The following is a 16,601-nucleotide window of genomic DNA, read 5'->3' on the forward strand; positions in this document are numbered from 1 at the left end:
ACACTGATTACTTCCAAATTTATATCTTATACTATACTTCTCGAGCTCTGGATCCATAAATATTCAATTCCATTTGATATCTCCACTTGGATTTCTAATAGTTTCCCACCTCTAACAGGATCAATCAGGAATCATGTCTTCCTTCCTCTAAAACCTGTTCCTCCCCTTGCACCTCCCCATGGCACTATCATCCACTCACTAGCTCAAGCCCAAAGTCCAGGAAACATCATTAATTCTTCTCTTTTCCTAACCTCCAAAATCTGATTCATCAGCCATTCTGGCAGTTACATCTCCAAAAGTATCTTATCCATCACTTTTTTCATTTACCCCTGCAATTTACAGAGCCGCTCCCACTCCCAGCCTGTAACACGGTGCTTGGAGGACTCAAAGAGTTCCTCCAGCTCTAGCCTTGCCCCTTCTCTAAACCAATACCTACACGACATCAAAAGAGATCTTCCTAAAGCCAGATAAGCAACATGGTTAAACCCTTAGAAGGCTTCCCACTGCATAGAGAAGAAAGTACAACTTTTGTGTGGTCCCTCTGACCTTCCATGCATTGGCCCGCCTTCTTTTCGGACTTCCTTTCCATTTTGCCAGCCTTCTCCTTCTTCACCGCTCTCCACCACACTGGCATGCTTCTTTTCTTACTCTTTCCTCCTTTGGGGCCATTGCACATGCTGCCCTCTCTCCTGGGGACACTCTGCCACTTTTGCACGGCTCATCCTAGCTCATCATTCAGGTCTCAGCTTAAATGGTACCCCTTCAGAGAAGGCTGCTTCTTAAAGCCCACTTTAGCCACTAAGGTAAGGTGGTCCCTACGTTTCCCCATGATTCCATCTCAGCCTTTTTTTTTTTCTGCTTAACACGTTAGAACTTATAATTATTTCATTTGTTTGGTAGTTTAGTTTTTTTCCCTTTTCCACACTATAAAGGAAGCATCATGTCTGTAATGTTTAATGTATTTCCACTTATTATTCCAATAAATATTTATTGAGAAAATGTTGAAAAATATAAAGAAATTAGATTTATGATGTGCAGTTAGGTGAGCTTTACTGTAGTCATTAATTCATCATAGGAAAATCATACTATAAGGAAATTCAAAATCAGCTAATGCAAATTCAGTAGCTCAGAACCTGCCTCCAGGTGTCTTCTTCACTCACAAAAACAATGTATGCAAATATGAATATTGTGTTCAGAAAATAACAGTTAAATGTGAAAAAAAACCCTGCTTTGTCTACAGAATAATTTTTGCCTGTCAAATTGCTTAACTGTAATTATGATTTTTTTGTTTCATGATTTTTTATTTATGACTTGAAAAATTATGATTTGTTTTTGGAGTGGGTATTACAATGTAGTGTTTCATAATGTACCCAATGCAGTATTTTGGAGAATGGTTTTAAAAATCACTTTAATTATGTGCCACAATGAAATAGAGTACCACATGGAAGTTTGTAGAAGTCCAAAATTACTCTGAGATGCCTCAGTTTTCTTACACAAACAATGACCCTCCCCCCAAATCCCCAAACATTAACTTTTCTCCTTCATAAGAGTGATAGAAAAACGCATTGTATAATGTAAACTCAGAATGTTGACAACTATGGCAGCATCATTATTTTAGATAAATGAAATGTGGCATCCATCGTTACAAGCATCTTTGCAATGAAGACATAGAGATGAATTATTTAGGTACCTTGAACATTTAATTTGATTTTGCCTAAGGCTGTACCAGCTGGATTCTGAGCCACACACATGTAAGTGCCAGCATCTTCTCTGACGGCTCTGGAGATCTGCAAGCCGCCACTAGGGAGAACTGCATGACTTTTGCCTGCATTGCAATTGTGAAAGCAGGGTAAAAATAATTTTTATTAAAAATTCTTTCATTAAAAGATAATACTGACTTCTGAATTATAAAACACTGTTTTTTTTTGTGATTTTCTTGATATAAACACTGGTAGGTACCTGAAGCGATGACATTGATGCCTTCTTTTTGCCAAGTAATGAAAGGACTGGGTGTCCCTGTTGCCTCACATGGTAATAAAATTGGATTGTTTACAATGACGTCTAGTTCACTTGGCTGAGGCTGAATGACTGGAGGCTCTGTAAGAACCAATCAACAGAGAAAGCAATGGCACCAGTTAGTGGCAGGAACATCTAAAGTAGCCATGGGTTAAACATGCCCAGATTCATATTTCCAAATTTTTAGTGATCTGCTTGTGCTAGGGAGAAGAAAATATTGACCGTATTACATTTTTTTGAGTCTTGCAACTGTAGGCAGTTTCCATTAGAAGACTAGAAGCAGGGGTGCCTGGGTGGCTCAGTTGGTTGAGCCAGGTCATGATCTCAGGTAATTATCTCATGGTTTGTGTTTGAGCCCCACATCGGGCTCTCTGCTGTCAGTATGGAGACTGCTTCAGATCCCCTGTTCCCTCCCTCTCTGCACCTCCCCACTTGCTCTCACTCTCTCTGTCTCTTTTAAAAATAAAAAAAACATTAAAAAACAAAAAGACTAGAAGCAGGAATAGATTACAGCAATTCAAGAAAAAAATAACATAGGGGTTGTTTTGTGTGGTTTGTCATCTGTAGGTTTTGTGTTTTTTTTTTTTTTTTTTAGTCTTTTGACTAGTACCTATCAATCTTTCATATTCCCAAGATATTACCAGGTTTCATAACTCTAGAGAGTACATCCATCCCTTCAAGAATAAACATGACTTGAAGAAAAAACAACAAGCTTTTAATGAAAAGTAACCTTCATACCGTGGACACGAAGGGTCACGTGTCGATGTGCAGAACCAGCTGCATTCCTGGCAACACAAGTGTATCTTCCAGCATGGTTGAACTGAGTGGCAGACATTTCAATTGCTCCTAAAAAGAAAAAAAGTTTTTATGCACAGTGTGTCCATTTTTTCTGCAACCATTTTTCTGGTTCAATAAACTAGGTTTCTCTGATTTTGTGTTTTTGTCCCTATAGCACAGTGGTGCTTGGCTTATATGCATACTTGCATCCCCTGAAGTGCCTAACACAGTGCCTTTTGGTTATTATTAATGACTTCATTTAGGCAAAATTTACAACCATAAAATTCACCCAATTAAATGTACACTTCAATGATTTTTAGCTTAATTACAGCTACATGGCACAACTATCACAATCTAATTTTTAGAACATTCCTATTACCCTAAAAAGAAATCTCATCCTATTTACAGTCACGTCTCACTCCCAACCCCAGCCCCAGGCAATCGCTAATCTCTTCACATTCTCCGTATATTTGCCCTTTCTGAACATTTCATGCATTTGCAATCATACAGATGGCTTGAGTCCGATTACCTTTGCTGTGAGCAGAGTTTGTGAGTTTCATCTGTTGTAGCATGTGCCAATTTTTGCCCTATTTTTTTTGCTCTATTTTATTGATAAATAGAATTTCATTATGTGGATTATCCATATTTTGTTTATTCATTCACCAGTTGGTGGACATTTGGATTGTTTCTCCTTTGTGTACTGTGCATAATGCTGTATGAACATTTGCATACAAGTCTTTGTGTGGACATATGTTTTCATTTCCTAGGAATGGAGCTGCTGGGTCACATGGTAACTCTGTTTAATACTTTGAGAAAGTTCCAAACTGTTCTCTTAACACAATACCTTGTGCTGAAGGGTACTTCATTTCTATTTTATAATTTTAATTGCTACCAATCTATATAGGTTTCTGAGACAGCCAAAATACTTTGCTTTAAAAGCCAAGTTCTACCCCGCGAATGATCTTCCATTATTTCCCTTCTATTGAGAAAATAAATTCCCTTAGAATAATATGCACAGATGCATAAACCCCAGGATGTTAGTTGCTACTTTAGTTTATCTCTAATGCACCCTCCCAACTTAGGGGATCAGCTTTCAGAAACACCAGTGTGAATTACCTATATTTTCATTGAGGTGAATTTTTTTTTCTCTTTCAATACATAAACTTTATAAATGATGGCTGCTACCACTCTCAAAAATTACCCATCCTAGCACTTATCACCCAACCTTCCCTACCTACTCAATTATAAAAACCTTGAAAACAAGAACCCTCTTAGTTTTATAACCTCAGAAACTCGGTGGAGTCTCTAACTTATTTTAGGCATTAAATGTTTGTTAAATGAATGGAGATTCTTTTTGGCCAATGGAGGGAGTATTGCTCACTCAAAAGCAACCCATGAACTTGTAAAACCTTAGCATCAGTAAATATGGACATAAAATTCCAATGATCATGATTATATTCAGTTATTGTTATTTTGTTTCCAGATTTTTTTTCTCTCCTGTTCTCTAATTCCCCTTCCCACTCTAACTGCCTTTCCCCCCAGGTGCCTAAGTCTAGGAATGAAAATGTATTTTATTCTTTTATTTGGGTACCAAAAAAAGGCCAGGTGAAGCCATCTATTCATGATTAATCTAATCATAGACGTGTAATCACTGAACTTGGCCTTACCTGATGACAGAATTCTATAACCGTCTCCCCTGGGAAGTAGTCTTATCCCATTTTTTGTCCAGTGGATTGAGGGAAATGGAACTCCCGAAGCAGTGCAAGTAATCACCGTTGGGGCGTGTTTGGTTACCAGGAAGTCTGTAGGCTCGTCAGCTATGGAAGGTGGAACTAAAACAACAATAACAAGAAGAAGAAAGTACACATTTGCAACTCTTCCAGATTTCCAAACTCTTATCATACATCTTTCTTTTCCTACACTGAAAGTGAATGTTAGGTAAGTGGAAAAAGAAGCCCTGTTGTAAGGTAGTGGAATGATGAAATGTATGATGATAGTAAGTATCAATCCATACAGGAAGCCAGTTCTACCTTGGACAGTGAGATCCACAGTTCTTTTATCCTCTCCGGCATCATTTGTCACAGTGCACTCATAGGTTGCAGTGTCATCCACAGAAGGGGAAATAATTACTAGTGAACCTGAAGAAAGGAGCCTAGAAGAAATATTTCAAAGAAATGATGTACTATATATCATTTTTCATAAATGTTGGTTCAACATGGTACCATGTTGTGAATTGAGGGAAATGGAATTCTTTCCTCATGTTAAAATGAGGAGTCTCTCTGATACTTCATATATCAGACTTTTTTATATGGGCAATGGGTTAACAGAGCCCTAACCTTGAGATTTATAGGAAGCAGCTGGGTGGATTGTTCGAAGAGGGCATCCTGCATTTTCTGAATGCTTCTATCATGATCAACCATGCTCTTCTAAGTGAAATACAGTAAAATGGGCACACTGATGATAGCTATTGTTGATTGAGCATTGAATACATTCTGGCACCATCTCAACTGTTTCACATAAACTATCTCTAAATTTCACAATAGCTTTGTAGATTGGTACTTGATTATGTCCATTGATGGACAGGTAATTACAACTCTGTCTGTCTTGCATGTTTCCCTCCTTCACATGTCTCCTTACATGTGCTGGACATCTTAGAGATGCATCGTACATACGTCAATAAGTCCTTTTCCTAATGTCTAATCAATTAAAAACTAAAGGGGCGCCTGGGTGGCGCAGTCGGTTAAGCGTCCGACTTCAGCCAGGTCACGATCTCGCGGTCCGTGAGTTCGAGCCCCGCGTCAGGCTCTGGGCTGATGGCTCGGAGCCTGGAGCCTGTTTCCGATTCTGTGTCTCCCTCTCTCTCTGCCCCTCCCCCGTTCATGCTCTGTCTCTCTCTGTCCCAAAAATGAATAAAAAAACGTTGAAAAAAAATTAAAAAAAAAAAAAAAAAAACAACTAAAGTGATCTAGATCATTTCAAATATTTAAGAGCTTTAATAAATATACATATATTATTCTAAGTAAATCTAAATAAAATATCTACTTTCTTACTGCAAAGTGTGTGCTGATGGAATAAAAATGATTTGATTTAATGGGAATACATTTGACATGCTTTTTTATTCAATGGTATTGTATATTTTCCATATAGTGTATATCTTCAAGTCACTAGACTCCCGCTACCCAAAGAATAAAAGGGTGAGAAAGAGAGAGAAACAACAGAATTCCAAGTGAAACACTCCTGTTTTCATATTTCCTGATTATCAGAATTATTGTCAAAGTAGACCTATGAGAACATTTGGCAAATCCTTTGACGAGGTATCTATCCATTAACTTAATTGAGATACAATAAATGATGCTCATCTTAAATATCAGAAATTCCTAGTGATTTAGAGGTTAGCTTTTAAAAACCATACACTGTCATATTATGAGCTACTGGAAGTAAAGCTGGGAGAATGCAAAAAATTGGAGAAAATGGTATATTCCCTCATGCTATCAAATACCTAAGGTGTATTTCAAGGTTCAGAATTTTATTTTTTATTCTACGGCTACAGCTAGTATTAATTTTACAGAATAGTTTTTCTTTTATACCAAATGATGCTTTAACTTTTTGTCTTTATAAAAATCTAAAAGGTGCTAAAAAGTAAAGCAGAATAGGAATCTAATCTTGCAGATCTCTCTGACCTTCATTCATAAGGTTTATGAATGGAGAAGTTGAACCTATAATTCAAAAAAAGCTTTTAGGTTGAAAAACTAATTTCACATTAAGAAAAAATATACACTCTATATACTAGCTAATTCCTCAAACATGTATAGGCTTCAAACATGTATGTAAAGGCTGTCCCCATTGTATGTATATATATGCTGTCCCCATTGATAGAGATGAAATATTAATTCTTTTTAAAATAATGTTTCTAGGGGTGCCTAGGTGTCTCAGTTGGTTGAGCGTCCAACTTTGGCTCAGGTCATGATCTTGCGCTCTGTGAGTTCCAGCCCCGCATCGGGCTCTGTGCTGACAGCTCAGAGCCTGGAGCCTGATTCAGATTCTGTGTCACCCTCTCTCTCTCTGGCCCTCCCCCGTTCATGCTCTGTCTCTCTCTGTCTCAAAAATAAATAAACGTTAAAAAAATTAAAAAAAAATAATGTTTCTAAATAGTAGGTGGGGGTTTTCAATTAAATTATTCCTTACTAAAAAAATAAAAATAAAAAAATAAATTATTCCTTACTGGGGCGTCTGGGTGGCTCAGTCAGTTAAGCGTCTGATTTTGGCTCAGGTCATGATCTCACCGTCCATGAGTTCGAACCCTGCTTCAGGCTCTGTGCTGACAGCTCGGAGCCTGGAGCCTGCTTCAGATTCTGTCTCTCTCTCTCTCTCTCTTTCTGCCCCTCCCCTGCTTGCACCCTGTCTCTCTCAAAAATAAACAAATATTAAAAAGTTAAAAAAAATTATTCCTTACCTGTATGAATTCTGATTTTGATCTACATTAAGAAGATGCCCATTTTTCTTCCATTTGATTGATGGTTTTGGTATCCCAGTAGCCTCACAAGCCAGAGTAGTTTGAACATTTACTGTTACAGTTATGTTGGTAGGACCCAGAGCAATGGATGGAGGAACTAAAACAAAGTCAACAAATAGGAGGGTAACACATTCAGCAAATAGTATGCCACCTGAAGTATTTCTGCCAGACTGAAATTAATCACTGGTAACTTGCCCCCTAGTCATGAACTTGATCAGGCTCTGTGAATTTAAATAGTGTTGTGATGGTGCTAGCCACAGTGAGGAGAAAACATGGATCTTGACTGTTCGCAATAGAGTGTGGTACACTCGCGTAGCCCCGGATATCAAGGTCTTTATGATCTCACTGGTTTAGGCTATCAAAGAACATTTAACCCAAAGATTAGATGTCATTCACAGAAGTATATTTACCATGGACCTGTAAATCTATTCGCCTGCGGTCTGTTCCAGCAGCATTGGTAGCCATACACAAATATCGTCCAGTGTCTGTGACATGTGCTGACCGGATGTGAAGGAATCCATTTTCCAAGATGGAGTATCTACAAGAAAGATCACAAGTGAAGTCCCCGGAATCAGCCTTTTCTGATTATTCACATTTTGACTGAGAGTATTTTACAAGACTTATAGTTAAATCCGTTTTTTTTGGTCTTTTCCTGCTTTAGAAATTCACAATACCCTGGGTGGAAAAGGGGGATATTCTGCAAAGATGCATAGCAGATGGACTTGTGCTCTTGGAGGAAATATAATCATTATGTTTTTGGACATAAGCCTTACGATTATGCTTTTAAAATAGTATGTGTTGATTCTCATATAAAGATGAGGATACTAGTATTAAATATAACAAGACCAAAACAATACATTGGAAAAAAAGATTCAAGAATTTATATTTCAGTTAGTACAGTATTTTTCATCCTTCTCCAGAACTGTTACCTTGCGTGACCTGCAGATAGAACAGCTCCATCCTTTCTCCATGTTACCCTTGGGGTCGGCACACCCCCAGCAAGGCACTCCAATACAGTCGACCTATTTACGTGAACGACAAGGCTCTGGGGGCCGCTCTTTATGTTTGGAGGAACTGCGCAAGAGAGGTATGTGGAAAACTTCATTCACATTAATAACACAGCCTGAACTAAGACTCTGAAGAGGTAATACAAGGTTAGCTTTGAGTCAAAGGTACAGCTTTGCCTGCGGCTAATTTAGGTTAGTATTAACAGAATTGGGGTTTAATTCCTAAAGTCTTCCTCAAGAAACTCCATGTTGAAAAATAAAGCACAGGTTGGGGGAAGGAGGTTTTAAATCCCTGATACGGTGTGTGAAATCTGGCTTTCCTGGAGAGACGCTTGAATAAAAATTAGCTCTGGTCTGATGCAAATTAAAGATGATATTTCTTATTTCTCTTTGGCCAAATAATGGTCAGGGAATGTTAGCACTGGAACAGCTTCACTTTAAATAAAGAACAGACAGTGGGCCGGTCTAATGAAAAGCACATCTGTGATTAATCATGCAAGTCTCAGACTATGTATTTTATTAATCGTTGAGTTCATATGGGAATAGAAAACTTGAATTTTAACTTTAGTATTAGAGATATTAGTTGTGTAGGTCACTCAATATTCTGTAAAGCTTCATATAGTAACCAAAGACACTATCATGGGGAAAAGCCTGTATTATCTCCCCTAATATTGGCACATTTTAATGTTTAGATTTTATATTTGAGAAAATCACAGTCCTGTGGCAGTCTCTGTAGCACATATACACCCAACACCAACATGAATAAAGAACTACATAATGGACCACCTGTCATCCAGAGATTTAGTGTAACTTTCTCAATGCCTCTTATCTGAATGACACAGAGTATCAGGATATGCTGATAATGACTGGACATATATTATCCTCTAAGATAATGTACCTTTAATTAATTTTTTTGAAATATCATTTGAATATAGCCATAATACAAATACATGTTGTCTTCAAAAAATAAGATAACCACAAGAATTTATTTAGCGTGCCCATAAGAAACAAAAATGTTATCATTTCTTTGAATGCCCTTGGCTAAATTTTTAAATTGTGAAACAATGGTTAACTTTCTTACCATTTACAGTGAGAATAAATTCTCTTGTAGTCTTTCCTGCAACGTTGCTGGCCACACAAGTATAATTGGCTGTATCACTTAGATCTGCATTATTAATTTGCAAGTATCTCCCTCCAGAGAGGATTCGTACCCGAGGGCTTGCCTGGATTCAGCAAGTAAGATTTACCATTAAAATGTCAGGAAAAGAGAATAAAATATTACTTTATAACAGCAAAAAGTAATTATAGTGAACTGTGGATTGCCTGTCTTCCAGTATGCTTTGTCTGCTCCCCCTACTGTTATCCTGGGATCCAAACCCCTTGGGAACTATTTCTATGAGTGTGCTTCAGGCAAGGGCACAATCGATGTTCCCAGTTCTCCTGGCCACAATGATCCACTCAAGGATGGGCAGCTGGGCCCCAGAGAGCCCTCTGCAGGACTGTGTTGGAAGTGTTGGGGAATAAGAAGTGTTCTTTTTATTGGTATCTGGTAGTGAGGATGACATAGCCTGGTAGTGGTCTTACCACCTTGTGTGGACAGCCTGTTCTGAATCTAAAACAAAGCAAGCAGAATTGAGATTCAGAGAAAAAATATCATAGATGCTTGCTTATGTGAGAAGAATCTCTGGATCTAGTAATACCTAAGACCTAAAACATAAGATCACCAATCACTGTAGGTAATAAATATCTTTAAATAATTTTTAAGTTGGTTTGAGTTTAATTCTGCCATTTACAACTGAAAGCTTCATGACTTAAATTAACTTTGCTTAACTTATAACAAACAATGGTCCTTTAACACTTAAAAAGAAGTAAATAAATGATTTTAGTCTATGAATATTGTTAAGTGTTTATTTTGTACCCAGATGTAGAAACAAGAATTATGAAAATATAGCAACAATGAACCCTAATCTCTGCTATTAAGTCCAACTGGGAAAATAGATGTAAACAATTAATTTTGTATAACGATGCATGATGTTCATAATCACTAAAAATTTCCAGGTAGCATCAAAGACTAATATTTTCTGGTTGCATCAAAGAAGGAACTACTTCAGGGGTAGCCTAAATAAGGTTTTTTTTGCCATATGGGATCTGTCCCAATTAGATATACCACTGACCTTCTAATTGCATGGGTCCACTTACATGTGGATTTTTTTTTTTGATAAATATAATTCAGTACTATAAATGTATTGTCTCTTCCTTATGATCTTATTAATAATGTGTTCTTTTCTCTAGCTTATTTATGTAAAAATAGAATACATAACATATATAACAATAAAAATATATGTTGATCAACTATTTATATTATTGGTAAGGCTTTGGGTCAACAATAGAGTATTAGTAAAGTTTTTGGGGGAGTCAAAAGTTATACGCAGATTTCTGACTACATGGAAGGGTTAGTGCCTCTTGTCTCCATGTTGTTCAAGGGCTAACTGTATATTTCTAATGAAAAGAGTTGTTCATATTCAAATATGCAGTTCAGCTCCTTATTTTACAAAGTCATGTATTTTCTTTAGGCCTTTAATTGCTATAGGGGCTCCTAGTGATAAAATTTTATTACCTCTGATGAGAATAAGTGATTTCTTAAACATATGGCAAGTTCTATAAAATATCTATTTTTAATTTTTTTATATGGGTATAGCAGGGTTTCAGGCTAATAAAAAAGGTCAGAGTTGATTCTTAATAATGTTTTTGTTCCATGAATATCAGTAAATTCTGCTAACTCATCAAGTCTCATATAATTTTCTCTGGTCTCTTTCCATTGGCCACCAATGATTCTTCCAAATTTAACTTCTTTCATCAGATAGAATCTTATTGTCAGTTGATGATCTTGCTTCCTATTCCATGGAGAAAATCAAAGCCCTGTGCCTGCAGTTCTCTCCTCCTCCTACCTTACTTAATGAATGCAACCTTCCTTTCTATCTTTCCATCTCTGTGGAATAGGTCAGCCCTTCTGTCCAAGGGTGATTTCCTCACTTGTGACCAGGGTCCCATTACTTCTCTAACACATGTTATTCTCTAAACTTATTTCTCTTTCTTATATCTTCAGTCTCTTATGTATGCAAGTCTTCTACATATTTAAAGAATAGCCCACAATTATTTCCATTCCCTCTTCTTCCTTAATTCTCCCAACAATGGTAGCCTACCCTTTCCTTTGATTACTCTGTTGAAGAATGATTGTTCGGATCTTTTACTATTTCTGTGTATTGCCAAAGTCATGGACACAACTTAATTGTATCTTAGCGTGGTCTCTGTTAACCACTCCTTCTCTTTTCCTTGGCTTTAAGTACACCAGTGTCTCCTGTATTTAATCCTTTCTCTCTGAGTCCTCTTTCTCAGTTCTGTTCTTCTCTTCTTCCTTTGCTCGCCTTGTAATTATCAGTGTTGCCTTATGCTTTATTCTCATTTACAGATTTTCTCACACATTCTTATGTATGCTTTCTTATGCATTTCTTATGTATGTACATCTCAAGCATTCTTATGTATGCTTTCTGGTCAACTTCATACAAACCTATGGCTTCAACAACTGGTCATACGACTGAAGACTACCAAGTCAAAGACGTTTTTGATGAAATAGGGACCTATATTTCTTAGTGCTTTTTAGAATCTCCACTTGGATAATATATCAGTAATTCAAACTCAAAATATCTGAAACTGAATTCATCTCCTTTTCATAACCAGTGAACTTACCCTGTCCCAGGACTAACATCACTTGTTCATAGCTGGAATTATTCTAAACTTCTCCATCATCAACATTCACTCAGTCTCTGTCTGAACACCTAATAGTTTTGAGTAAAATGCACATATGGGAGATAAAACTATGGAAAAAATGTCAGAGCGTGAAAGGTCTTGTGAGCTAAGCGGGGTAGTTTAACATGAATCCTGAAATCTACAGGGAATAATCAAGGGATTTTAATCACAGTCTACTTCAGCCACACCAAGCTACTTGCAGTTCCTGGAAGAACAGCATTCCTTTCCCTGAAATGGCTTTGTAGATGCCATTATCTATCATTAGAATTTCCCTCTTCTTTCTCACCTAACATCTACTCATCATTTAAAACCGATTTTACCCTTTTCAAGAAGCTCCCCTGCACTGTCCCTTACCCTGGAGTCTGAGTTACTAGCTTCTCTTCTGTTTTCATAAAATGCTATACCTTGCACTAACATATGAGTTGTATCCATGCTATAATCTTTGATTTACTTCTATATCTTTTCAAGTAGTCTGTGAGCTCCTTGAAGGTCAAGACTACTCTCAGTAGCAATTATAGTCTCATTACAGTAGAGGCACAATAAATAGAGAAACTGAGGCACATGAACGTTAAGTGATACCCATGATAATTTCGCATGCAAGTAACCCCCAGTTAGCATCCAGTCTGTTTTTGGTCGCTTGGTGTGATTTGGTGGTGGCGGAAGTTCTTCTGCCTTAGGGGTTAGGGGACTTAATCTTCTTTTATAATTAGAGACAATTAGCACAGTAAGTTATACTAAGGATGAGGAGGGACAAAAGGGGAAAAAAGCATAAGTAATGACTAGGATAGGAACAATCAGAACATTCAAAGTCAAGGCTTTGAACCAACACTAAAAGGCAATTTAGGATCCTGGGCTGTGACACTCAGTGACAGCAGACAGATATCACATGAGAATGGGAAGCTTTAGAAAGCCAGTAAGTGTGTTCTTCAAGGATTCCTGTCTTATATTCTTGGCATCCAAGGGTATCACCTAGATTCTGGGGGTCCCTCCTGAGGTCCTGGTTTATTCTAGAAAAATTCAGTAAAAGGTTTGTCCAAGACACTTAGTAGGACAGGTCAGTTCTTTTGAGACTCAGATGGTTTATTCCCTCCCAAGTAAAGAAATAGCTGAGTATTTCAAATCCAACTTTAATCCATGGGCTCCAGGAGATACATACTTGGGCCAATTTACGGAGTGTCTGAATCAAAATACCTGTCTTTTGACCCATAGTTAGGTATTAACTACCTGAGTGAAGGTTGAGAAAATAAGGCTGATTAAAAGATCCTGTGCCCCCCCCCCCCACGCAATGTTGAATAACAGTAGCCTGATGTTTGGTTTTGTCTACCTAGCAAAGACTCCTCAGCTGATTTTTTTCCTCATAATGGATTTGCGGAATTTAGGAGAATTTACCTGTAACCGATCTCCATTTTTAAGCCAAGTGATTATAGGTGGGGGCACTGCATCTGATTTGCATTCCAATGTCACTTGTCTGTTCCGTAACACAGTGAAATCCTGGGACTCATCAGTTCCAGCAATATTAGGGGGTACTGGGTATAAGAACAAACATATCAGAGGCTTGCAATAAACAAGATGTAAAATGATCTGTATTATCTTAGGTTTTCAACAAATGTTACTCCTGTTATGTAAAATAAGAGGCATAAACTTAAAACATTACGCATTCAATTTATGATATGGATGACTACAAATAGTGGACTTTTTTTTTAAGCCTTACTCTGTACTTTCAGACACATAGAGTAATGAAATTCTTCCAAGAGCCACATGAATGACAGGATAAGTAATATCACATTACTATCACCATTTAACAGGTAAAGAAACTAAGGCACAAAGAAAGGATTTCTTGTCCAGGTTCCACACTTGGTAATGATTTTCTCTGAACATCAGATTTGAAAACTAATAAATGAGGGTCTGCCCATCATAACCTACAGAAATGTATACACTTTCTTAATATTCAGAAATGTATCTTTTTATTAAAATGTTTTCATTTATTTTTGAGAGAGAGAGAGAGAGTGCGATCAGGGGAGGGGCAGAGACAGAGGGGGACAGAGGATCTGAAACACTGACAGTAGAGAGCCCAACGCGGGGCTCAAACTCACGAACCGGGAGATCATGACCTGAGCCGATGTCAGACTCCTAATCAACTGAGCCACCCAGGCACCCCAGAAATGTATCTTTTAATGTGACTTGTCAATTAGTGGCAGGCTTAATGTGTGTGTAGGGCTGGTGACAGGGGGGTACCTAAATAACAGATAATTTGCATTGCCGAGTCATCTAGGCTACAAGAATGAAATAAATATTTCCTTTTGGTTTGTTAAATGTTCCTTTCCATAAAGAGTAATTCCCATCTCTATGTTGACATAATATTGGCCAGAGTTTAATTGGCCCAACTTTTCTAGAAGGTAATTTGGGAATAAATTTCAAAGTCTTAAATGTGTGTGTGTGTGTGTGTGTGTGTGTGTGTGTGTGTATGTAATCAAGCAAGTGTACTTACAGAAATTTATCAAAAAAAACTAATTAAGGAAACAGGACAATATATTTACACAAAGATGTCTATAACAGTATTGTGTATACTCGTGAAAACAGAGCAGTTTAAATATCTGAAAATAGGGAATGGATTAAATAAATGATGGCATATTCATAAAATGGGGCACTAGGCCATCACTAAAAATTATTATAAAAATATGGTTTTTGACATGAAAACATGTTCATAATGCCATTAAGAGAGATGAAAATGAAGTTAAATACTACACGTCGTATGATACATTTCTGTGACATCTGTATGCAAAAAGGCCTTTGTGTGGTAAGACCGGGTGACATATTTTCTTCTTTATTGTAATTTATATTCTATGATTGGAAATCAATAACCATGAATTATTTGTGCAGGAACAAAATAAATAAGTCAAAAAGTCCATGGAAGTTTTTCAAGAAGGACTTGGTCAGCCAAATATAAGAACCAGATTTGCAAAATATATATTTCCTTATGTAGAAACATATGATGGAGTTGCTCATGCTCCATAAATTATGGCTTCTAATTAGGTATATGATAGATGGTAGGAAATTTTGCCAAATTTACCATGCACTCTCACTAAATATTCTTTATCATCATCTCCTGCAGTACTGGATGCCAGACATGTGTACCTTCCTGTATCCTCCACCTGCAAAATCCAAATAGGTGAATTACACAATGTTAACTTGTCAGTCTCAGTGACGAGAATAAGTATTTACTAGAATGAATGTAAAAGTCTCACACAAAGCAAGGTATCATTTAGGATAGCACAACAATTAAAATTTAATAAACTATTTTAACATTTGTGATTAGCACCCTGGTAGTGAGCACTGCTTGGCATCTCTATCATATATAAAACGATGTTTTAAGAGGGTTTCAATATTTGATTTCAGAACATTTGCATGTTAGGTATATTTAATGATCACAGAAAAGGCAGATGTATGTAGGACCCCACACCATACATGACAGACTAGATATACAATGTTTATTGAACCCATTAGTATTTATCGATTTAAATGGTATCTTCCATTTAAACGTTCAACTGGCATCTTCCTGAAGAAAATAAAATGCAATTTAAGTAAACAAATAAAATATCAGGTTATTTAAATAAAGTACATTAATACCATATTTTGAATCTAACTTTGGTACACATGGTGAAACAAAAGAGCTATATTATGTAACCCGGCTGTAAACAGTGTCAGACTGACAGAATAATCTACTCGTATCTGACTAAAACCAGAAACATTTCTTTAAAAACCCTGTGCATACTTTCCACTGAAAGTATGAGCCTTCCTTCATATGTTTGACATTGTGTAGACACAGCCCATGCTTACGTACCCATAAAATATACTCTGGGAAACAGATGATCTTACTTCTGTGAAAAGTGTATTTTGGAAAAGCAGAAAAATCCCGTTTTCATTTATTTTTACTACTCGAACATTACTAGAATATTGTGAGTTTTTGAATTCTTGCATTCAAAATTGACTTTATAAGTTATGGAAAAACTGTTTTGTAGGTTGCAAAAACTCCTTTGAAAAAATTTAAGACTGGTATGTTTGCAAAAATACTTAAATGCAACTTTAAGAAGCACGACACTCACATAGTCCTTCAATTAAGAATTCAAAATGATGGACCACTGCCTGGAGAATAATTTATGAATTTACCATCAATGTCTAAAACCCTTAAAAATCAACTTTTCTCTATCAACTAATTTTATTCCCAGTTAATATTGCTCCCCCCTCCCCCCAATTGTTTTGACTTAACCAAACTTGAACTATCATTCAAGTTTACTCTTAAGTCTTTACCTCCTCCACTAAATATTTCCTGACAACCTGTGCCCTTCTGCATGCCTACAGTCATTATATTTAGCTACATTTTCTAAACTGTGTTCTGTTTATAGAGGGTTTGAAAAGGTACAGTTAATCAGATTTCTCTAGAGCAGTATTTTGTGGAATTGTTGACATGCACTATGGTTCAC

At 36.9% G+C, this 16,601-nt stretch overlaps 1 protein-coding gene across 1 annotated transcript in view; it reads right to left on the bottom strand.

The window, feature by feature from the left end:
- HMCN1 (hemicentin 1) overlaps positions 1 to 16,601 on the bottom strand; it is a 465,407-nt gene that overhangs the window by 61,856 nt on the left and 386,950 nt on the right. The window contains exons 70-80 of the mRNA XM_042924627.1: positions 15,191 to 15,272; positions 13,510 to 13,646; positions 9,395 to 9,536; positions 8,236 to 8,380; positions 7,717 to 7,844; positions 7,247 to 7,403; positions 4,824 to 4,945; positions 4,461 to 4,625; positions 2,755 to 2,862; positions 1,960 to 2,097; positions 1,691 to 1,825 (exon numbers count right to left, since the gene is read on the bottom strand). Coding sequence (XP_042780561.1) covers positions 1,691 to 1,825; positions 1,960 to 2,097; positions 2,755 to 2,862; positions 4,461 to 4,625; positions 4,824 to 4,945; positions 7,247 to 7,403; positions 7,717 to 7,844; positions 8,236 to 8,380; positions 9,395 to 9,536; positions 13,510 to 13,646; positions 15,191 to 15,272 — 1,459 coding nt within the window. The remainder of the gene's footprint in view (positions 1 to 1,690; positions 1,826 to 1,959; positions 2,098 to 2,754; positions 2,863 to 4,460; positions 4,626 to 4,823; positions 4,946 to 7,246; positions 7,404 to 7,716; positions 7,845 to 8,235; positions 8,381 to 9,394; positions 9,537 to 13,509; positions 13,647 to 15,190; positions 15,273 to 16,601) is intronic.

Source organism: Panthera leo, chromosome F3 (genome assembly GCF_018350215.1).
Source record: "Panthera leo isolate Ple1 chromosome F3, P.leo_Ple1_pat1.1, whole genome shotgun sequence".
NCBI lineage: Eukaryota > Metazoa > Chordata > Mammalia > Carnivora > Felidae > Panthera > Panthera leo.